The following is a 25,588-nucleotide window of genomic DNA, read 5'->3' on the forward strand; positions in this document are numbered from 1 at the left end:
GCGAGCACACGTTATTACATAAAGCAAGCACACACACACACACACACACACACACGCGCACACACAGTTACCACTTCCACCTGCCATTTTAGACGCAGTGCACACCCTAATGATGGGTAGGAGGCAAGAGAAGAAAAGGGAGGCTCCTTTCATGCTGCAGACAACCGCCAGCCGCCTGCAAGGTAATTTTCTGCAGTGCTGTTGTACTTCACACACACACACACACACATATACACACCAAATTCCCCAATCACTGTGTGTGAACAATACAATCAAGCCAGGCGGCATAGAGAACATAGTCAATATACCCTGACACCAAATTAAGCAGACTATTCTCTCCCTCTTTATCACCACTCCTGGCCTCTCTTCTTCCATCCGTACGTCACTTTTTCACTTTGGTGTTTGAAATGTGGAAGAAGAAGAAGAAGACATTATTTGACTCCGGGGGATCAGAGTAATAAAAATTCAGCAAGTGTCTGGGAGGCGTGTCCTGGGAAAATCTCTCTCAGTGCCGTGATGCATTTTACATGTTCAGTTTGTTTGGAGCGGGGAGAGAAGAAGAAGAAGAAGAAGAAGTGGCAGCGTCGGGCGGCCACCGTGGCTGCAGGGACAAAGGGAAAGAAAGCCACCTACAAAGACTTCATCAACAGGAAGGAGGACGACTCCACCCGAGATTTTTTTTTTGGGAGTCATTAATATTTTAAAGATGGCGCTGTACGAATGCATGCAAAGTCAACGTACGGAGGTGGATGCTGCTTCTACTCTCAACAGAGAGAGAGAGAGAGAGAAAAAACACTAAATTATTGAAATCTTTTTTGGCACAAAGCTTTGTATAAAACATCAGATACAGAAGACTTCAGATCAAATATATAGTTATAGACATAAAAAACATAATCTGAACGAACCGTAACAGTCAGTATATGCATATGTGTGTGTGTGTGTGTGTGTGTGTGTGTGTGCACGTTAGTTTTGCAACTAAAGCGTTTTTTTTTTGTGGAGGACAGATTTAAGGCCCAGATGGTTTGGCATGGAGTGTGTTTGCTGTAGGCCAACTGCTCACACACACACACATACACAGTCACACACACACACACACTCACACACAGATGGGAGAGGGTGGGGGAGGCAATCTGGTGAGAGAAAAATGAGAGAGGAAACAAAACCTAGAAAGATTGATAGAGAGATGTAGTGGTTAGATGAAGGGAATCTATCTAAGACCATTATAGATAAAAGCTTCATTCATTACACCTCGCAAAAATTCAATACACGCCAAAAATAAATATTCTCAGAGCCTTTCTGCCAGCTAAAAATGGAAATATTGACTACAGGATGACTCTGTATAACTCACTGTGTCTACACATTTAAAAGGGTTAATCCTCTGAGGAGCAGGAATGTGCTCAACAAATGTCTGTTACATTATTATATGTCTTGTGTGCAAGTAGAAATGTTGGTGTAAAGGTCTGAAAAGTGAAGCCAATGCTGAAGTGCCTTAAACTTGCATTCTTTCTAATAGCCAGCAGGGGGCGACTCCTCTGGTTGCAAAAAGAAGTCTGATTGTATAGAAGTCTATGAGAAAATGAGCCTACTTCTCACTTGATTTATTACCTCAGTAAACATTATAAACATGAATTTATGCTCTCAATCGCTAGTTTCAAGTCTTCTTCAATACAGCATGATGTTCATTTAGTAAATTATGGTCACATTTAGAGTCAAATAGACCATAAAGCAGGGTTTGCTTTAAGGATGTTATTTTATTAATCATTTATTTTATTGTATTTAAGTTGTATAATTTTATTTTATTCAAGATAAGTATAATTTTTTTAATTTAAGTATGATTTTAAGTATAATTTTACTCTTGTTTATTATTATTTAATTTATCACTTATTTTATTCTATCTAAATTGTATCATTTTATTCTATTTTATTACTATTGTACTAATCCCTTATTTATTATATTTAAGTTGTATAATTTTATTCTATTTAATATAATTTTATTAATCACTTATTTTATATTATTTTATTTAAGTTGTATAACTTTATTCTATTTTATTATTATTTTATTAATCGCTTATTTTATTTTATTTAAGTTGTATAATCTTATTCTATTTTATTGTTATTTTATTAATGTAGTTTTTATTTCACACTGTTTTACTACTATTACTGTTATTATAGCTTTTAATTTAATTTTATTACATTTTCATCATTTTATTTTCTCTTGTACATTGGTCTCAGATTATAAAATTGTTAAACTGCTGAACTTTTTTGTCTTTTCTGTTAATGTTTTCTGTTTTCACAGTCCATACTTGTCTTATTTTCGGCTTGTCACTCATCTGTGAAGCACTTTGATCTGCACTAACCTGCATGGAAGATGCTATACGAATAAAGTTTGATTGATTGATTGATTGTGGAACAAAGAAATCCATAACTCAAGGAAAATCCCAACATAAATTTGTGATATCTTGTTTGTGCTAGTATAGGTCTATCCTCTCGGAAGCATGAATGTGCTCAGTGAATTTTTTGGCAAACTGCTCTCTGGATTCTGACTTTTTTTATCTTAATGCTCACACTTATTTGGATTCTTTTCCTTCAGCCTCGTGTTTGTTGTATTGCATTTTTGTTTCTCAATTCCATCCTCTTTAGACATCTAATGTGACACAACACATTTCACCACAGTTCAACTCAACGCAAGAGGGACCAAAAGCACACTTGCACACGTCAGCTCCTTCTCCAGTTAATGTCCACTAAATGGGCTTTCTGGGCCCTGAAACTTCCTGCACATATAACAAGCTGCATGATATTAATTTTTACAATTATCTTAACATTAAGATACTTTTGGGGAAACGAGCTGCTGGTCTTTCGAGCCTTGGGAAATAAGTGCAAAGATACTTTGATATAAAGAGGTTTTTAAGCGAATTTTAAGCACCTTTCAGACATTCACACCTTTAAATTAATCTGAGGGGAAGTTTAACATGTCGGTCTCATGTCTGATTAAGCACCTCGGTCACTTTAACGATAATCAAACTCTTTAATATCACTTTCAACACGGACCAAGTCTGAATTGAATGCCGTCAGATTAACTTAAAGACAGCAGCAGCAGCATGAGGTCAAAAACTCGAATTACAACACACACAGAGGGAGAGTGATTTCATTCTCTGCTCAGGTAGACATTACTCCTCTATATCTTTACATAGACAATAGTTGTTTGCTGCTATATTAATGTTCTGGATATCGAATTTAGCACCTTTAATGTTTCCATTTTTGACATGTAGGTGTTTCTTTACTTTTCCAGTTTTGCAATATGAGCTTCTTATAAACTAATGACGAAAAAAGAATTTGCCATTGCAACGATGGAATAAACGATTGTAAGTTTATTCCATCGTTCCTGTTTAACAAATGGATATTTTTTTTACTTATTGGCGACTCTAAATTAAAAGTGAGGGCGTCACTGAAGCGATTAAAATGTCCAAAATCACCCCACTTGTCTACAGAAAACTGCAATAATGCTTTCTACTGCAGTTGCAAATCCAGGTTTTTGCTCAACACATCAGCTTGTGTTTCCGTTATAATATCACAAATACAGCGTTTGATGTGTTCAGAACTTCAGTAGTGATGGAGGCAGAAAGAGTAAAACAAAAAGACTTTAAAAGACAAATCTAAAAGCTAAAAGAGGAAAAGGAGGCACGAACAAGAGGAGGAATAAGAGAGAGAAAAAAAGAGCCTCTAATGAAGACCAGACTACACTAGAAGAGAATAGAAAAGAATAGAATAGAGTAACCTCCTCTTCGTCAGTTTCCATGGCAACAAGCCCTGTTGGTGGGATAGTGGTGCAGAAGTCTCAGCAGGAGAGAGTTCAACAGAGGGAGTGTGTGAACATCTTTTGTGTGTGTGTGTGTGTGTGTGTTTGCTTTAAAAGCATTCAGATATACTGTATTATTGCAAATGTTACACGCACAGACAGATCCATTATATTTCAGTATTCATCTGCTGACGCCAAAAGCATCTGTGTGAGTGTTTCTGAGACGGAGTGAAAGAAAGAGGGGATGGGCAGCAGAGGGGGATGCTGGGAATTGGAGTCAGAGAAGAAAAAAAGAAGATGAGGACAGAAGAAAGGAGGAGCATTAAAGGCTGATTGGTGAATAGATGTTTGTACCTTCTGGTATTGATCTTTGGAGGCCAACGCTTCCTCCAGCTGCTGCTTTGTGTCGACGTAGATGGCTGAGCGGTATTCTGTCCCAGTATCATTCCCCTGTCGCATCCCTGAACACACACAAATGAATATGAAGATTTGAAGATTTCAGCTGACGTGAGGAGCCTTCGTCCTCCTCAGTTCTTGGCTGAGGCAACTTCACATCGTCTGAAAACAACAGCTGACAGCATTTTCCAAAAATATAACTTGTCTGTCTTGGCAGAACTGAAAGAAAGCCTTTTTTTGACTGTGAACTGATCATTTCATCACGTATTCCTTTCATCATTTCAACGTCAGCTTGTCAGCCTGTCAACCACGACGTCTGGTTAGCTCAAAGGTTTCAGCCACTCGAGTGTTTCAGCTCTAGAGATGGCAACGTGTGTCAGTCAGTCTGTCAATCACACACTTTGGTCAAACGTGAAGTATTTCTGTTGCAGAGTATAAATCCTAATGACTTTGATGGCCTCCTGACTTTTGATCTTGTGCAATCGACAGGTCAAAATTTCACATTTGAGTTCATGACAGGATAGTACTGACACTAATTCTCATCAGCCTTGCTGACATGTAGCATGCTAACATGTTGTAACGTACTAAATTAACATGTTAAAGCTCGGGTAGGCAATTTATTCTAGAAGCATTTTTGTTATATTTGTTGAAATCCTCTTTACATTCAGACAGCAATCAATAAATCAAATGCACTGACAACAAAAAAAGAAAAATAATCTGGTATTTGTGGCTTTCGCAGGACTGTAATAAACCCGTCCAATCATTTCATTTGACCTGAATAAAATTATTGGACGGGCTACCCGAGTTTCAGAGACTTTGTTTCCTGCATTCTGGTGATTTTTAAAGAATGAAAATAACAAAATAGTACGCTGCAACAGCATGTTTTGTTTAAGAGGCCAACTTTTAAATTTTACTTTTAATTTTCAGGAAAGAAAAATGAATAATTCATCCCTCTGGCGTGAACTTCTGGTATAAACTAGGCTAATATTCATAGTATTTCATTCATTCATTGCTCTTGTTTGAGTATCTCTTTCTCTTAGTACTCTCCATTTCGCTCTCCGTTTCTCACTCACTGAAGGCCCTTTCAGACACAACGCAACAACGTCACCACCGCGCTCTGAAACCTGTTATTTCCAATAACGGCGGCTTTGCTGTGATGCTGTGATGCTGTGATGCTGTGATGTGCGGTGAGCGTAGCTCAAACCACCGCGTGGTGTCGCGTACAGCTCTCCTCCGCTGGGAAAAGACATTTGGTGTCGCTCTATTGCCGTCCGGGTGGAAACAGTAGAGCTTATGGCTTATACACGATGTACAGTGGCATGTTGAGATAACGAAAAGGAAAATAAATGGGAGAAATGCGGGAGAATTGTTTGCAATCTAACATGCTAACTCAAACATGTTAAAAAGCTATTATTAGCTTATTAACATGTTAAACATTTGAAAAGTTTATCTATAAGTGCTGAGTCAAGTCGTACCTTGAGTCGGGTTGTGGCTTTCCCAGAAAACTTTGAGCAGGCTGGCGAAGCTGATCTTCTCTGGATGGAAGACGACTCTCACCACCTCGGCGTGACCTGTCCTAGCTGCAAAATACAACATCGGTGAGTTCATGAGAGACTGTTCTGTTCAACTACTGTTTCCAAGTTCAAGAGCACACTATCAAGCATTTCAAGAAGTTCTAAAAGTGCTTAGAGATAAGACAGACAGACTTACAGACAGACAGCTGGTGTTGGTAATGAGCGTGACCCATTACGCTGCACCTCATCTTCCTCCTGTCTCTCATTCTACCTCCACTCCCATCTCTCCCTCTCCCTCTCTGTGTCTTATTACTTTTTTAATATCAGGAGTTATGGATTCCTACGGTAGATATTGGCGAACAGAGACAAAGCAGCGGTCGATATTAAATTAATGCCTCGCCAGGACAATCTCGCAGGAATAAATCCATCTCGGACAAGACGGGAAATAAAGAAGTGGCTGGAACCGGAACAGAGAGTTGTTGTCCACATAATGTACATTTAACTGTAAAATGACTTTACATTCTCATTATGTCACTATTTCAACATGAACAACTGTGTTTGATAGTTAAGCACAGAGGTATTATCTTAAGCGTTGTATTCCTTTGACTGCAGAGGAAGATGACTTTCAGATAAGAACTGCAAATGAGAAACATAATTTAGAGTGGGAGTGTTTTTTTGTTTTTTAAATCTAGTAAATACAGGTGGATTTCTTTTTATTAAAAAGAAAACACATGCAAATTTAATCAGCACATTACCATCACCTACACTGATCTGAGTGTAAATATTGAACCAACTGAAGATGATAAAGGTGTGAGGAGCACTTCATTTAGCCAAGTGTCGTCTTACAGTGCTTTGCCAAGATACTGTGTTGATTAGAGAAACACATCCAGCAGTTCAAACCGGGTTCAAATCCAGCTGTTGTTGTTTAGAAATAGTGAGAAGTTGTCTTCAGCAGCAGGCTAGTTTAGGATAAACTCTAACCGTTATATAAAGAGATGTAGGAATATGATGAAAGACAAATGTCTATTTCAACAATGCCCATTCAAAGGATATTCATGCGTTAGAAAGTATACATATTATAAAATGTATGCAGTTTACAGATATATTTCTATATCCAAAGACCTACAGACTGACATGACTGTCTTGTGAGCAAGCATTTTATTCATCATGTGTTATTTTAACCAGATTTAACAAAAGACAAGTGGTCCGCTGGATGCTTCCTGGAGGTAATGGATACGTTATTTAGGCCTGCAACTAACAAGTATTTTTATTATCTATATCTTCAAAATATTTGTCAATCAATCGGTTAATCATTTAGTCTATAAATGCCAATCACAATTGTTATGAGAGACTCTTTAAAATCCCAAATTACTGATGTTAGACGTCCACTCGTTCACTACTGCCTATATAAAAAAACATTAAATAGTTTACTCAATAGTAAATTGAGATTTCTAACTATTGATTTCTTACTAATCATCCTCACTTTGCATCGTCACCGACAGCTGCTGAGTCACGCAACTCATTTTTGCATCTATAAAATTCTTTTTTTTTATAGAAGAAAGTACTTTTTTCGTTCTGTTATGGCGTTTTTGAGGTCACTATGTAGTTAATACATTCACACACTCAAATAAAATGTCAGACAGTAACTGCAGTACACTATATCGTAAATAGGGAGTGGTATTTCCTGCAGTTGATTCCAATTAAACATTTTGATTATTGAAAATGAGTTATCTTGCTGTATATATGTGCACCAACATGCATAATGAAGACATGAACTCATCTTCTCAGCTCTATACAGATGTGACTGTTTGACAGTTATTTGTTTATGTTAAAGTTTCTAGAAGAATAAAGTTAGGAAGAAAGAGAGACAAGTGGTGATGCAGGTCTAATGGGGGATTCAGACTGTACTGGTTGGCTGGAGGAATCACTGGGAGGTCTGGACACGCATCACACAGAAACACACTCAGTCTGCTCAGAGTGGTCAGGCTTCAATAGCAGCCTTATCCATGCCCCGGTATAATAGGGCCGGGGGGAAATGATTCACTCTTCTGTTTATGTGCGTCTTGTTTTCCACAGTCTATTGACTCTCAGTAGACAACGCGCTACCCAGTACGCTATGTGTGTGAGTGTGTGTGTGTATCGGTGTGCAGGAGCTACCTGTGCAGACTTCATTGTAGGTGGGGTTAGGTGTGTATCCTCCCGCGTAGCCCACTTGGGTGGAATAAACCCCTTTTTGTTTCCAAAACTTCCTCTCCGCTCCCCAGAAACAGCCCATACCTTTGAGGAAAAAAAGACAAAACTTTGATAAACAACAGTCTTCAACATCCAATTCAACAGACAACAAGACAGAGAAAAGGCCTCTGTGTGAGAATTTACTTAAAGTGGCAGTAGGCAGAATGTTTTTGGCATCATTGGGCAAGAGACTTTGACCAATCACAGGTGATATCAGAGAGAGAGCGTTCCTATTGGCTGTGCTGTCTGTACCAGAATGCATTTAAATCACCTGCTTTTGAGTTTATGGTAGAAAAATATATACTGTATATTGATACTGTCTAATATGCAAAATAAACCATGTGGTAGCCATTTAGGTCATACCAGGACTAATCAAACTGTCTTCATTTCCTGGTATATTTATTGACCGGACGACACTCACCGAATACGGCCATCTCTGTCCCCTCTGGAAAAGGTGGAACAGTCTTGTTGCCGCTCACATCGTGTTTGGCTGCAAGAGAAAGAGAGACAGAATGAGAGGTTATGAACAATAAAATAACAGGAAGGATGTACATGACAAATATGAACACCTGAACTTCACTAATGAGTCCAAACTGACTGACGGTAGGAGAATGTGAGAGAAATGTCTTTTTGATTACGGTGTACTCAAACTGCCAGGGATTGCTTATCAATTTTCATAACATGACTACTTTAAGCCACATGTTATTCCTCAGTCCTGACGCTTACTGGGTCAGAAGTAGACTGTGGTGTAGTCAGATCCTTTACAAAAATACCACGGTCTAACAATACTCCATCACAAGTAAGATTCCTGAATTCAAAATGTTACTTAACTAAAAGTAGAGAAGCATTATCAGTATTTAAAGTATCAAAAGTACTCATTATACAGAATGACTCCTTTCACAGAGTTATTTCATTAAAGAATATTATTCTGTTTTTATCACTAACGCCCGGGTCACACTGGATGCATGAGTAGTGCGTGGCGGTTGCGTATCTCACGTCTGTGGCGTCCACACCAACAGCATTTCTGCTGCTGCTGCCAGCTCTTTCTTTCTACATAGAGTTTTCCTTTCATAATGGCCAATTCATTAGAAATGTTGTTTACATTTATTTTAGACAGAAAAAGGTCAAGAAGCGTGTGCTCATTTGTAATAATCCACAATTAAAAGCCTGTACTTTATTCATTTATGTAGCCGTGCAAGTCACTGCATTTTCCCCAACACTGTCCTGCAAAGATTTCAGAATAAAAGCCTCGTGTTAATGAAGGAATTCCGTCCACAGAAAGAAACGCTACCGGCTTTCTAATTTGAAACGGAAACAGGAAGTGTTGAGTTTAAAATAAATATCAACTTTTTGTCATGGTCTGTGACATATTCTACAGATATGGACATTGAAACTGTAGTAATGTTGCTGGTATGTCAATATACGGTCAAAAGATAATTTTCACTGTCTGTTTTTGCTGTGAACCTCAAGTCATGTTGAAAAATATAGGCGAGACCTCGAATCTCTAGAAGAGATTCAGCTGCTCACGCGGACTGAGCGGCTGTTCTAACATGTTAACGTGGGCGACAAAACTAAAAAACAACAGGTTTTGCAACGCATATGCGCTGCTGACGCGTACTGTGTGGCCGGAGCAATATTTGCCTCAGAATTGCAGTGGAGTAGACGTATAAACTAGTAGAAAATGGAAATATACAAGTAAACTCCAAGTATGTCAAATTTGTACTTTAGTACAGTACTTGAGTAAATGTACCTAGTTACTTTCCACCACTGGAAGTAGACAGCAAGCTAAAAACAGCATGACAGCTGCTCAAGATCTAATTTGTGAAGTGCTCCCACACCACTACAACATGATTTCCAAACAGCTCGCCATGTGTACAATACATATTTTAAATGGAAAAAATACATATTTTATAAGACTCCACCACCAAAAAACAAAAAAATACAGTGCTGAATTCACCTAAGAGACACACACACACACACACACACACACACACACACACACACACACACACACACACACACACAGTGACCCACTTAAACAGCAGCAAGCAGCTCTGCATAACTCCATAACAGCTGCATTCACTCTAATCAACACAGAGCCAGAGGTGCACCAGGACCCATTTGAGGCCACCCAGCCACCTGGCTGAGCTAACACGCATTAGCTTTAGCATGCCGGAGGCTGTGTGTGTGTGTGTGTGTGTGTGTGTGTGTGTGTACAGATGGCTTGCTGTACGATGCTGTGGGGGAGGGAGATGGATTAAAATAAATGGGATGGGGTAGAATGAGAATGAACCCAACATCTGGATCCCCCCTCCTTACACCCTCCCCCTTCTCTACACACACACACACACACACACACACACACACGTTCTTCATGCATGGAAGCATAATTGTTGTGTGGAGCAGCATGCCTATAGACAAAAGCAACCAGATGGATACTGCCAACCAATCAGCCTCCAAACACACACACACACACACACACACCATCAGAGCCTGATTGGTGAGGCTTCGTCTTGTCAATCAGTATAGATTCTGCATCCTCTGTTCACTGATCATTTAAACTTGGTACACACACACACACACACACACATCCTCTGAAGTCATCCTTGTTTGTCTGATTACAGCAGAAAGCTTTCATCCAGTCAGTCCGACTGTCTGACAGACTGACAGACATCTTCAGAGAGAGACACATTCTCATCTTCCTCTATATTCTGAAGGAGGAAGGTTTTGGAGCGCTGCAGCCATTTTCCATCTTGACGGGTTGAGTGTCCTCACCTCCAGTCCCTTTTACAGTCCCTATACTGTTAATTTAGCTTCCCATCATTCCTATTGTTAGTACCGTCAGGTTGGACACAACATTTAATGTGGATCCACATCAAAAATGCTACTGAGTCATCCCATCAATTTGCATTAATTGTGATTAAACACACATTTTGTATCTGTTAAATGAACCTTAAAGGGAGATTTGTCAAGTATTTAATACTCTTATCAACATGGGAGTGGACAGATATGCTTCCTTTATGCAAATGTATGTATATATTTATTATTGGAAATCAATTAACAACACAAAACAATGACGAATATTGTCCATAAACCCTCACAGGTACTGCATTTAGCATAAAGAATATGCTCAAATCATAACATGGCAAACTGCAGCCCAACAGGCAACAACAGCTGTCAGTGTGTCAGTGTGCTGACTTCACTATGACTTGCCCCATTTTGATTTCAAAATGAAAATTTAAGATCCCGCTACTTGGTACAGATCCTCTTCCTCCTCTCACATTATCTTCTGTGTGCGTTAGTAATGGCTGCCTTCAGGGACCAGCGAAGGCATGTTCATTACTGGCCACACACACACACACACACGCATGTACACACGCACACACACATACACACTGGGAGATAAACAATTTAAATGTAAATGTCAGTGGGGAAAGACAATAAGTCCAGACAGAATACTAATGAGTCTAACAGCTCTGTGTGTGTGTGTGTGTGTGTGTGTGTGCGTGTGTGTGTACACATGGGTGCACGGAGAGCATGATTAAAAATAAAACAAGAGCTGAAGGCAGAAGATGCAGATCAGCTGTCTGTCGCCTATTTCCTACTGTACCTCTAAACGCACACACGCTCTGAAATGTACACAGTTTTCGCTTTTAAGCACGCCTTTCTTGATTTCCGCGTGTCATTTATACGACATGTTTCCTGCACTGACTGCAATGTAAACACATCTGCGTATAAATGCTACGGTAAGAGTTAGTGACGTCTTATAAAAAGCAAGAAAGACCATTTATGGCCAGTGGGCTACCTCCGGTTCTGAGAAGTGAAGTTAATGCTGAAGTGCCTTAAACTTGCATTCTTTCTAATAACCAGCAGAGGGCGACTCCTTTGGTTGCAAAAAGATGTCTGATTGTATAGAAGTCTATGAGAAAATGAGCCTACTTCTCACTTGATTCGAAATCAGACACACGCCGACATTTTAACAGTTTTTCTGCGAGCATTGTCACAATGCCTGTGCAGGATTTGTGGGTTTGACTTGCTGACTTGGTGCTGCATGCAGAAAACAACTGTAATCTTATTTGTGGCTGGTAAATAAATCTCATGGGCTTTTTAAATCTAACATGCAAGCACATTAATATGCACGACAAGGCGCCTCTAATGACATCAAGCGCTGTGTAAGGTGTCACATTTGACTGCAAAGACAAATGGAGGAAACGTTAATTGTGCACCTTAAATATGATTAAAGATAATTGGCAAAAAAACAGTTTAACACACAAACAGTATATATGCGTTCTTTCCCAGAGTTAAATGAGAAGATCGATACCTCTCTCTCATCAGGGAGTGGAAGGCCACATAGGTGTTTTCAGTTAATCGGGCTGATCAGACCTCTCCTCAGGTCCTCTGTGATGTGTGGATATATAATAAACTAATTGATTGACATCTTTCTGAGTCTCCTGTTAGCTTTGTTGCACCTGTTAGGTGGGGACAGTTTACACCTTTATCATTTTTATCTGTAGATGGAGATTTGTGACTTCATAAACTCCCCTCAAAGCTCCAACCTCTACCTGAAAACACCTTTGTGGATGTACAGAGGCTTTAAGGATGGAGCTAGATTAGCTTAGTTTAGCATAAAGACTGGAAGCAGAGGCAAACAGCTAGCCTGGCTCTGTAAAACTTCAAAAATAAACCTTATCAACGCCACTAAAGTTCACTGATTAACACGCTGTATAGGGCTGTCGCTATAACCGCAATAATGCAATACCACGCTATTGACAAGCCAACCGCAGGGGATGGCAAAGCAACCGACACAACCGCTATGTTCACGTTTTGTTCTCTTCTGATTTCTGCAATGAGAGTGCTGCATATTAACACTTTGGTACAAACGCCAGCATCGTGACGAGGCGCAGAGTGTCTATTCTGTGTTGAGTGCGTTAGTTTTTTTCTGGTCTCCGAGAGTTAAAAATGTTTCAACTTTGCGTAAAACGCTGCGCCCTTCAGTGTCACTTTTTTACCCAGCCATCATATCACAATGGAAGAGGGGCCGGACAAATACCACAAAGACCAACCGTCACATCGTACATGTTGGCTACAAGTGGCGTTAAAGCAGCAGTGGGTAGAATCGGAGCAAATATGATTAAAAAAGTTATTTTAAAATGTACGGATTATTCTTTAGTACCCTGACCAATATTACTACTGACATTCCTGTATCATTACGTTGTGACGTCTGCTGTATTAGCCATGTGTTTACGACGTGCTTATTTGCATATAGAGCAGGGAAGTGAGATCGGATCACAAGTGGTCACTCAAGACGCATGTGGAGACTCATTCTAATACCAGGTGTGAACAGACGTACTTAGAGGTGTCCACTTGTGATCGGATCACCCAAGACGCATGTCTGGTCCAGGTCTGTACAGGGCCTAACATTCATCTCTCCGTTCTCCCTGATGCAGATTCGTCTTACATTAGACCAGAGCAGCAACTAGTGAAGAAAGTAAATAAGCTATAGAATAAAAAAAGTCTAAAAATAACCACGTGAAGCTAAGACGGGGGATAAATAATTTCCCAAACATGAGAAAGAAAGAGATAGAAAATGAATACCTTTTGAAAAACATTCATTAATATTCTCCAGTTATCTCGTCCTTCACACATTCTGTATATACCGAGGCATTTTTCTGGAAAGTAATTATTCCGTGTGGCACTCCTTTGAAATGCCTGTTCTCGTGGTCGCCTTTATCTCACTGGGAATGATAACAACGCTTCTTGTTGATTAATTGAATTCATATTCTTGTGTGAGGTCGGATGCAAACAGTATGTGCGTGTGTGTGTGTGTGTGTGAGACTCAAGACTGTGTGAGTTTCTTGTATTTTCACAGCATTGCTTAACGTTGCATTGGCACAAAAATATGGAGGATGTAGAAATACACAAATATCTTGTTTCTCACACTTTAAAAAAAAGGTTTAAAAGTACAGGTTGTTTCCATGCATGAGCACGATGATGTTTAATCCAACTACCGTATATAAAAAGCCAGTTTCTGACTGGTTTGCACTGGCAACTAATTTTCTTTTATTTAGCGGTAAAGAGCAGTGAACAAGGTTAGAAAAGCACTTCAGGACACTTCACATCAAACAGCTAGCCTCTTCATTCTAGGTACATGTGTGTGTGTGTGTGTGAGAGCAGCAAGCCTGCCTTCCAGTCTCCACTACAGCTCCCAAAACCCTGTCACAATAATAAGCCTGATCACAGAGCAGGCCTATATCCATGGTGACATCTGTGACAGACACACACACACACACACACACACACACACACACACACACACTCTCCATTAGTGCTGCTCTATTTCAGCTCAGTACATGCGTGTGAAGGCAGGCAGAGCTGCTCCAGAATCAGCACGTCCTTCATCACTTTTTAATTGTCTGTAGTGAAACCACAGATAAAATATTCAAGATAAGAGTAGAACATATACAGGTCGGCATTGAATATATTGTTGTATAATGACTACATATCCTTACAAGGATTTCAATTCTATGAACTCGCATCCTAAAGATTTACATCAGCGTATGAACGGCGAATAAAACATTCTGCGGAGAAAGTTTCACAACGTTTTGCCAATTCCAAGATAAAGCAGAAGACAAAGTACGTTTATCCTGCACACAGAGCTGACTGTGATGCTGAGTCAGGCTCCTGCGTCACAGTCGACTTACTTTACTTCTCTAATAGAGTGCTGCAGGGATGACGTCTTTTTGTAGGCCAACCGGGAATTTGAGAATTGCCCCGGTTCCCTCGATATGGCCATTTTCAAAAGGGCTCCCTTGACCTCTGACCTCAAGATATGTGAATGTAAATGGGTTCTATGGGTACCCACGAGTCTCCCCTTTACCGACATGCCCACTTTATGATAATCACATGCAGTTTGGGGCAAGTCATAGTCGAGTCAGCGCACTGACACACTGACAGCTGTTGTTGCCATGTTATGATTTGATCATATTGTTTATGCTAAATGCAGTGCCTGTGAGGGTTTCTGGACAATATTTGTGATTTTTTTGTGTTGTTAATTGATTTCCACTAATATATACGTACATACATTTGCATAAAGCACCATATTTGCCCACTCCCATGTTGATAGGAGTATTAAATACTTGACAAATCTCCCTTTAAGGTACATTTTGAACAGATTAAAAAATTTGCGATTAATCACGATTAACTACGGACAATCACGAGATTTATCGTGATTAAACATTTTAAATCGATTGACAGCCCTACTATAAATGTATCTTCACAATCAATATCATAAGTGAATATCAGGACAGTGATTTTCTACCTCTGCTATACCCGTTTCTCTCTGCTGGAAATTAAAGGCCAAGAGATCCAGACGTGGGGGCCTCACAACGCTGCCCCCGAGCCTGGAGAGGAGCTACAACCTGGCCTGGACGTCCAGGACTCCCCCCTTCTTCTCCTCCCCCTGGAGCTCCAGACCTGACAGTGATAAATGAAACACTGCAGCTAATGTCTGGCTAGGGGATATTGAAGGGTCTATACACACACACACACACACACACACACACATACACAGAAAAGATTGCCTCAACTGCACTGCAATTAAATCTACAAAGTAACCTCCCCCACCCTCTCTTCCTCTTCCTCCTCCTCCTCCTCCTCCTCCTGTGTCTCTCTCTCTCTGATTGCCTGGTTTCTTCATCTTCCTCCTGCTGCCCCTTTTTCTTATCAGCCTCCCTTTACATCTCCCTCCTCCACCCATCTCTCTCTCTCTCTCTCTCTTTCTATTTATTTCTCCCCGCTACAGTGTTTCCCCTCCCTCCCTCTATATCTGAGCCTCTCAATCAGCCACTCTGATTGCCATCATCGTTTTTATTACTGCCCATCATTACAACCATCAGTGTTATCCTTATTGTTCTGCTGCTGACAGCCCTCTGAGCTCGTCTCACAACACACAGCACATCTCAAGGAAGAATATTTTGAAGGTTTTTATGTTGGAAAAACAAACTGCTTCACGGGATTCAATGGGCTTTAGACACAATAGCCAAGGTTGTTGTTAAGGAGATGCTTCCCCTTGTATGTGAATGTGGTAGAAACACTAAACTATAAAGTCTCCAAAATGATGAAGGTTGTGAATACTTCCTGAGTTTCCCCCAGGAAGTTGTTTAGCAGCATTAAACAAACATTAAAATACAAGTTTATCCATGAAACTATTTATCTTCACCTCAATGCTTCATGTAAAACATGTGTGTTCTTTCTCTGTTTGGGTCGAGTCTGACCGTCCTTGGGTCTCTTTTTTTAAAAATCAATTACATCATGTTTGGTTTGGTTTTCCACGAGTTCATTCTACATCACATCGCAAATCTTGGCCCCTTTAACCCTTAAAAACGCAGGCAGCCGCAGGAGATCATTGTTTGCATGATTCAGTTTAAATCGACTTGATATAAAAACCATAATAGCTAGAGTATTCATTCTTTTTGCAGCGGAAAGCTAAGGATTCTGTCTCTCACGTCTTTACGTTGTACGCTCGTGATGACGTCACTATGTTACGCGCGGTATTAACCTAGTAATATTTGAGCGGTGTACAGTTACAAGAGGGATTTAAATAAAATTATTCACATTTGATTGGATGGATAAAAAGTGGGCGGGCTTATAATGTAGCGTGAAACGGAGCTACAGACAACTGTGGCTCCACACACAACTTCTGTGTCGCTAAAAGCAGCAGTAGCGACTTCAGGAAACAAACCAAAAGCCGCTGAGAGGCCGAGGTCGGGCCTGGTTCGCTTTGTCCGACGCTCTGCCGAAATGATTCACTGAAATTCAGCAGTATGTTGAATAAAATCTTATTTAATGAAAAGGATCAACTTATTATAACGTGCACGAAACTATAATCAGGATAATCAACAGCAATCAAAAGAAAGTAGCAGGCAACAAAAAAAATACGACAACCACCTCACCCTCTCACACCCAGGTGAACAGCTGATTATATTAACGATGAGTGCTGCCCATATCCATGTGACCCAACTCTTCCAATACATCACGATCACATAATAATAAATGATACAATAATAAAGGACAATATCACAAACACTAACCAATACCAAATATATAAACCATCACAAACCTCATTATCATTACTGCAAACGTCACTCCTTTCTGAATTCGTTCATGGCTCCTATAGTTGCAGACTGATTGATGCATGTTATGATATTATTGGTTGAAATCAGTTGGTAACTTAGGTAAGCACACGTTATACGAGAAGAAAAGATAATTGGATTTTGAAACAAAAATTGATTTTTTATAACTTATTTTGCATATATTGTTCAATAGGTGCACATCTGTATGTTAAATTAATTAGAATTCATTATTAAAAAGAGCACTAATTAAACATAGTCTATAATTTCCCTTTAATTAGAACCAAATGACATGGTGCTTTGCAGGAAACCTGGGAAATTATTCAATAAAAGTGTCACCACAGCTCCTCTTTTCCCCTGAAGATTAATGCTTGCGAATGTGAAGCGGCTGCTGGGAGACATTGTGTGAAACCCTGCATATGGGGTCTGTATTTTTCTGGTCACATGAGTGCACATACCATAATAATAATAATAACATTGAATTATCTCCTGCACTATACGACACCTTCTTCAGCGAATCAGAAAAGGTTTGTTTCCTGTTTTGTTCTCCTCTTCGTCATCTTCTCCGAACCATTGAAAGACTTGATTACCAGCTACGTGTGTACTTAGAGTGTGTGTGTGTGTGTGTGTGTGTGTGAGATCGATCCCTCAGAGCCATTAGTAGTGAGCCAGTGTGTGTGTGTGTGTGTGTGTGGGGTGTAGGACGGTGGGTCGCAGGAAATAGTACTTAATGCACTTTGCACTGAAAAGACTGATTGAACCCTTTCAGACATGGGAACTGTAAAATTGCTGTTTACATCTACAGTATATATATTTAAGTAATGGCTTCTTGCATTCACACATAGGCTAAATGTACTGCACAGTCACAATGCTCATGAGGTACACAGGATTAGTTATACTTAATGAATGGAGGGATATGTTGTTTACTGCAACGTGTGTACAAGCTTTTATTAACACCAATACACTTATGATCATGTTGAGAAGGCTGCTCTTCAGTTAGTTTCAGGTGATTATACACTAATGAAAACATAGTTATTAATATTATATTCCATTTCTCCCAATAGATCCCTCGAAATATTACACACTGTTCCTTTAAGTAACAGGAGTATTTTCAGACGATGGTATTTCTACTTTTACCACCCACTACTACCAAGCATTATCTTGTGTTTTTGGTGATCGTATCAGGTAAAACAATATTAATTTCTGAGTGACAACACCGTTAACCTCTCAGCCTCAGTCTCTGTCTTGTTTCTCTTCCCCTTCATCTTTTCTTCTCCACCTCTCTTCCTCTCTCTATGGGTCTCCCTCATCTGTTATGTCTCTCACATTCTCCCCCCTTAAACGCCCGTCAAGGTTATCATCAGGCCGCCTGCTGATGGAATCGCACACACTTTCGTTCGCTTGGTATCCCTCTGTGTTGTCGTGGTAACGGCTGTGACAACGGGTGAGATGGATTGAGGAGCGCCTGAACCTGATAACGCCGCACAGTCGCTTAACGTGTACAAGAGACGTGATGGACGGACTGATACGGGTTTACAACACCGGCTTCACCTGGATTCAACCTACATCATCTCCTGAGTATCTGATGAACTACATCAGGACATTCCACCCGTATCAGAGTGGTGGAGGTGAAGTATTCAGATCATTTACTTAAGTAAAAGTACTAATACCATTCTGTAAAAACACACCGTTACAAGTAAAGTCCTGCAGTGAAAATGTACTTACAGTATAAACCCTAACCCTAAAAGTAAAAGTACTCAATCCAGAAAAATGTCCCCTGTGACTGTTCACTACTGTTATATATTCTATCGATAGATTATTAGCAGGATTGTATTGTTGTAGTTGGTCAGGCTGTTCTCATACACTGTTCGTAGCTATACCTACAAAAAGTAATAGACTGTAATTTGTATATTTCACACAAAATCAATTCGTAATCGTGAACCAGGAAGTATAAAGAGCGACAAAGCGCCGCATTGGGAGAAGGTCGGGTGGATGGGTGGGTCAAAAAACACCAGACTTTCACCCAGCAGATCGCTGTTCATATCTTGTATGGAACCAAAAGTCAACTTATTTGTCACGTCACATCCGTACTTAAGTTACACCACTTCCGTAGTTATTTTAAACCAAACCCCGATCTTTTCCTAAACCTAGGTAAAGATTTTTCTTAAAGCAAGTTTTGTTGCGTAACCTTCCTGTGAAGACGGAAGTTTATTTTGAAAAGACTGTCTTTCATTTCACTACTAGACCATCTATTGTTCAAAGGTCACTGCTACTTTTTTTCTGCTGCTTCTGAGGTGCAAAAATAAAACAGAGAAATGAGTATGTCCACTTGAAAACACAAATACAGTTATTTTATCTTTGCCAGCTAAAGCTAAGTGAACTAACTGTTAGTTGGAAAACAGCTGGCCAAAGAGTGTTTGGCTTCAACTGAGCTGCTGCGTTCAGCGTGAGGTGCCAAGAAAACAACATTTCTAAATAAACTCGATATCTTGCAATCACAGCCTTATTAGCATAATATCATTCCTGATATTTATGTCAAATATTCCCAGTTAAAAATTACACGTTCCACAACAGCAAGCTGCAATAATAATGATTTACACCCACAAGTACACCTGCTAATTAAAAGACCAGCTGCTGGAGTGTCAGAACACATCTGCATTCAGCTGTGATGAGGATGACATTAACTTCTTCATTAGGCTTGTGTTTTCACGTTTCTCCATCTGTGTGTGATTGTTTGGGAAGGGGGGGTTTACTAAAATGTCAATTAGGGGTATTATTAATGTCCAGGTAACATCAGAATACAAGTAACACGTATTAGTATTTCAAATGGTTTTTAAACACCTCAATTTGATATAATTAACCTCTGAAAAATTGGTAAATTCCAGGCTCCATTAGATCAGACTGGATACCACTTTTGATACCAATCAGCTTGATTTAGCAACAAAAACATAGTAATTATTACATTATTTTGCAGTTATTACTCAATTAGAGGCGTGTAAATGGATATCTACTCTTTATCTGTATTAATTCAAACACAACCTGCTTTGTATTTAAACTCTGTTTTGTGTTTCATTACTGAATCTTCTAAAAGAAACAGCACCAACAGCCACGTGTTTGCAGGTCACTGGTGTTAAAGCTCAGACAGTTTGGGAATATGAAGGAAACGATTAGAAGATTAATTGAATATTCAGTCAAATTTGTCATATTCTTTGTCAGAATATGTTTGGGTTTTGGACTGTTGGTTGGATAAAACAAGCAAATAGAAGAAAGCACCTTGGAGCTTGTGATGGATATATTTCACTTTCTTAATGCTATAGACAAAATGATTAATCGATTAATTTAAAACTAATCCGCAAGTTGTAATTTATTATAATTTTTATTTTTTTATTTTATAATGTTTATTTATTTATTTATTTATATTTTTCTATTTTATTTATTTCATTTTTTTTATTTATCTTAATTTTTATTTTATAATTTAAGTATAGTACATTATATTACTACAGCTTTTTTTTTAATTGTTGATGCACGGAGCAGTCATTTTGGATTTTGAGGTCGGGGTTGGTGACGTTCATCTGACTTTCAGAGTCGGAAATCTGATTTCAGGGGGCATTCCAGTTAAAATTTCCGACTGGGAACTTGAAAGTTCCAACTTCCCAGTTCAAATGGAACACATCATTAGTAAATTATGGTCCCATTTAGAGTCAAATAGACCATAAAGCAGGGTGTGCTTTAGGGCGTGGCTACCTTTTGATTGACAGGTCGCTACCACGGCGTTGTCCGGTCTGGGAGTTGTCCGTGTTTTTGTCTTAGAACTTAACCCTTTCACAGTGTGTTTTCAGTTCATGAAAGTTACCACCTAAAAATGTTTTATTCAACGTTCGGTTGTACTTAGCTCCGCCCTCTTGTCTCACTTCTGGTTGCAAAATACCAAGATGGCGACGGCCAGAATGTTGAACTCAAGGCTTCAAAAAAGCAGTCCACAAACCAATGGGTGACCTCACAGTGACTACGTCCACTTCTTATATACAGTCTATAGTATCATCCTGTTTGCACAGTTCTGAATCTAAAACGCTCCGATTCAATATCAGCTAAAGAGATTCAAGAGGTCAAACAATATGGAAACAGCTGCTTTGGTCTTTAGTTAAAGGCTTCTGGCCCGACTTGGCCTGCTTCATATCCTCTGGGTCAGTTTCCAGAAAAAAACAATTCATCACATTAACAAAAAACACTCTGCGTTTTAACTTGCATATTAAATTGACATGAAACCATTTTCCCGAAATATAACAATCCAATTGATTTGGTGAAAGACGTCCAACAAGCATTCATACACAAACCTCTTGCTTGGCTGGGTTGGCCTTCCTCTGGCTGCTGGTTGACTCTTTGAGGTCAAACATCCCTTCTTGTCCGGTTCAGAGACGTTGTTTGGTTCTTCAAAAAAATACTTTGTTGGCATTAAAATTTACGGGTCGACTTATCGGATTTTGTGGTCACGCTACACTTTGTCTCCGAAACCCGGTCGGGTCCGATAGCTCCAATATCGTTCAAAAAGAGGAAATCGCTTGTTTTGTTGTTTGGTTTCCATAGCCCTTTCAGAAGCTGAGTTTTCAGTCGTTTGAAAGTACTTTTTCTCTCTCGTCTTTTCGGGAGCCGAAGCAGTTTGTCCCCATCCACCACCACCACCTCCACCACCACCACCACCACCACGCCTGGACATTTCTTGATTTCCTCTGGCGCTGCAGCCCTGAGCCAGACAGACAAAGGAGGGGAAGCCCTGCCAAGTCTCTCCACTGCAGGCATGGCTTTTCCTTTCCTCTCTGCTCCCTCGCTCTTTCTTCGTCTCTCTCGATTGTGGCAGCGTTCCCGAGAAGCTTTGGCGACGCTCCAGCATGTCTGCCACTCCGTCTGAACCTTTCCATCCATCCATCCATCCATCCCAATCGTCCTTTTTTCGCGGTGGACCCCCGCCCTCCTAACCCACATCCTCCTTCCCCCCGTCCAACCCCCTCCAGTCTGAAAAATACTGAACACACTTTGGGTAGATCAATCCAAACTAAATTTAAAAGACTCAAACATTTGACTCTGCACTCCTCCCATCTTCCCACTTCTCTCCCAAATAACAGCAAGTCAATATCTTCTCCAGGCAACCTTTACACTTCCTACTTATTACTGTCATCTTTTCTCTTTTTAATGTTAGAGGGTGGTGAGTGAGTGTGTGTGTGTCTTGTGTCTTTTGTTCAGTGCCAGTGCAGATCTATTCATCATGTGCCAAGACTCAGCGCCCTCACTTGTAGTGAAGAGGGGGCAGTTTGGTGCCAACTGCCCCCGACTGCCAACTTGGTGCTGCTGTCGGTCTGTTTACATAAAAAACTCCTTATCTCACACATACACACACTTTCCTTTAAGCCATTTACACGTTAGAGTGACAATTATGGTTTAAAATAATTAAATAAATCAATATATGTATGGATTGTTAAAAGCCAATACTGATATTTATTAGTTGAAGCTGATATTTAATGCTTAGTGTCGAATGAGGTCTTCTGTCTGTCTCTATCTCCTCTGTTTCAGTGCCCGGGACAGTGCCGCTGCCACATTACTGTACATACACACATACGCACCTCTACACACGTCAAACAGCGATATCCGTCTGAGGATAACTAATAATAATTAATGTTGACTATGAATAATGAATAATGTGGGATTATTACTTATTTCATGGGCTATTTGGGGATTTATACATTATTATTACATACTTATATATATATATATATATATATAAAAAAATCGAAGCATTCGATTGCTGATTTGGAGGTGGATTACCATGGTAACGGTCGAAGCTTTGCCCTACATGGTACTTTGCAGATTCAGATTAATGCAAAATATAATCAACTAATAAATTATAATATATTATTATAGCCTAGATTAAGCTACCCAACCAGTATATAAAGTAAAATTAGCTCCACTTTTACCAGCTGCAACATTAAAGTGAAGAACACTATAATAGTATAATATATATTATTCTGAAATGGCCATTCTTCATTTGGTAATTTAAGTATATTTTGAAGCTAATAACTTTGTCTTTTGTACTTTTATTTAAGTGCATTTTTTGAATGCAGGACTTTTACTTGTAACAAAGTATTTCTACATTGTAATGCTGTAGTATTGCTACTTTTACTTAAAGGTCCCATACTGTAAAAAGTGAGATTTTCAGGTCTTTTATATTATAAAGCAGGTTTAAGTGCTTTATAAATACTGTTAAACTATCAAACGCTACAAAAACACACAGCCCGTATTCAGTAAATACGTAAATTGCGCATTCGAAACGCGCGGTTAGGATTCTGACAGGAAGTAAACATGGACCCAAACTGTTACCTAGCAAGGCAATTCCGTTGCAATTCCATTGAAATGCACTAAAACGGAGCGTTTCAGACAGAGAGTGAATACAGGTATATTCAGGCAGACCGTATAAGGAAAATTAAGTGTTTTTTAACATTACAGCATGTAAACATTTTCTATTAGAAACACAAAATACAAGTATGAACCTGGAAATGAAAACGATATGGGACCTTTAAGTTAAAGATCTAGTACTTCTTCCAGCATTGATACTGTAGAAGCTGCATAGATAGTGGATGAGCAAAAGAGTAAATATACAGTAAAAAAGTAAGTATGCACATTGCACCACCATATATCATGTTTAATTATCATATATATATACACACACCTTAACAAGGTCAATATTCATTCATGCAGTGTTCCAAGAAGCAAACTGACCTACTGCGCATGCGCAGTAGCAGCTGCAGGTGCTAACAGCTAAATGTACAGTTAAGTCTACTTTAACTTAACTAATTACATCTTTATAACGGATTTAGTTCACAATATATGCGGAAGACAACTCCACAAACGTTACCCAGAGATAACAACAGAGGGAGAACAACAAATAAACGTTTTGTTTCATCGTTAACATATCATAAAAGTTATGTGAGTTATGCTAAAGAAGAAGCTAACATGCTACAGCCAGCTTACCGGAGACTTTGAGTCCGGTCGTCCGGCCGGGAAGCGCTGTTTCTGGGGTCGGCATCTGGGCTTTAGAGCCCATCTCTCCCATCCCTCTGTTGACCAAATGACGCCAAACCAGACGGAGCCTGGAAGAGTAGACCATTGATCTATAACAGCTGCACTTCCTGCTCCACACTAGCTCAGTTAGCTCAGCTACATAACAGTGATGTTATCTAACGTCAACACACAGCATTGTGTAATGTAAAGGTACCCACGTGTTTACTCAACATTGACCTTAAACTATTCAACTGTTGCTATATCAACTATTTAATGTGCGCCGAATTCACCAGATGACCTGGTTATTTCTTCAGTTAGTTGATTAATACACTTTAAAACACGTGCACCGTCATTAATAACTAATATAACATTAAATTGTTAGAATTCTGAATGGAGTTTGGTTATTGTTGTGCTGCAAAAATAATTCCACTCCACTCTGAGCTGTTATCTGTTATCATTTACAGACTTAGCAAGAGTTTTAGAAATATTTTATAAAAAAATCACAATTAAATGACAACTGCTATTTTTTTTTATTTTTTACCCATAATGTTGGGTTCAAGTGAATTTCTGCACAAATACTGAGAGAGATTCTCAACTTCTTACTCCTTTTCTTCTTCTTTCAACTATTTAATTGGCATCACATGTGAGCCGAATTCACCAGATGACCTGGTTAATTCATAAGTTAGTTGATTAATACACTTTGAACATGTTGCACCGTCATTAATAAGTAATATAACACTAAATTTTTAAAATTCTGAATGGAGTTTGGTTATTGTTGTAAAACCATTCCAACAGTTGTGCTGCAAAATAATAATCCCAGAGACAGGTGTCCTCCACTCCACTCTGAGCTGTTGTTATCATTTATAGATTTAGTAAGAGTTTTAGAAAGATCTTTGTACAAAATTACAATTAAATTACAACTGCTATTTTTTTATTTTTGACCCATAATGTTGGGTTCAAGTGCTGGTGAGAAAGTCTGGTATTCAAATATTTTTTATTAATAAAAACACATGTTAATTTTGGACACAAGGTATTAAAAAATCTTAAAAAGTAAAAAAAAATAAAAATAAAATGTGTATTAAATTTAGGGACAGTATCAGAGATAGTTTGGCCTACATTCATTATCACAATAAGTTATTATAATAAGTTTGAGGCACTCACTTTTGACCTATGTAAATAGCCTTTAGTCTTATTATTTTTAACTTAATTAGGCTCATAATCAAGCATAACTTTATTAATACAGACTATTGTACAGTGGTGCAAAGTGGTGTGAACTGTACACACACAGCAACATGAATAAGAGTGGATGGAAAAAACCCAGAGTTTTACGCAGTCATGTCCTAATTTGTGATTATGCCATCATGTTTGATGCAATCAACACCACATTCCTGCTGTTTCCTTCTTCCTTCTTGTGGCGATGTTTCCTGTTAGTAACTACACATCCTTCCAGATATTAACCATTCTTATTATCTT

General features: G+C 39.1%; 1 protein-coding gene across 2 annotated transcripts in view; it reads right to left on the reverse strand.

Annotated features, from left to right (window-relative positions):
* Positions 1 to 24,350, reverse strand: part of msra (methionine sulfoxide reductase A) — a 31,874-nt gene extending 7,524 nt beyond the window's left edge. The window contains exons 1-5 of one of the 2 annotated variants that reach the window (XM_037750996.1): positions 24,086 to 24,350; positions 8,359 to 8,427; positions 7,863 to 7,982; positions 5,667 to 5,771; positions 4,150 to 4,256 (exon numbers count right to left, since the gene is read on the reverse strand). In XM_037750996.1, coding sequence (XP_037606924.1) covers positions 4,150 to 4,256; positions 5,667 to 5,771; positions 7,863 to 7,982; positions 8,359 to 8,427; positions 24,086 to 24,221 — 537 coding nt within the window. In that variant the 5' untranslated portion in view covers positions 24,222 to 24,350. Of the gene's footprint in view, positions 1 to 4,149; positions 4,257 to 5,666; positions 5,772 to 7,862; positions 7,983 to 8,358; positions 8,428 to 21,399; positions 21,720 to 24,085 lie in introns of those variants that run through there. The other variant, XM_037750997.1, reaches the window with a different exon arrangement.
* Between the last annotated feature and the right edge of the window lie 1,238 nt (positions 24,351 to 25,588).

The sequence above is a fragment of the Sebastes umbrosus genome, chromosome 18 (genome assembly GCF_015220745.1).
Source record: "Sebastes umbrosus isolate fSebUmb1 chromosome 18, fSebUmb1.pri, whole genome shotgun sequence".
NCBI classification, from domain to species: Eukaryota; Metazoa; Chordata; class Actinopteri; order Perciformes; family Sebastidae; genus Sebastes; species Sebastes umbrosus.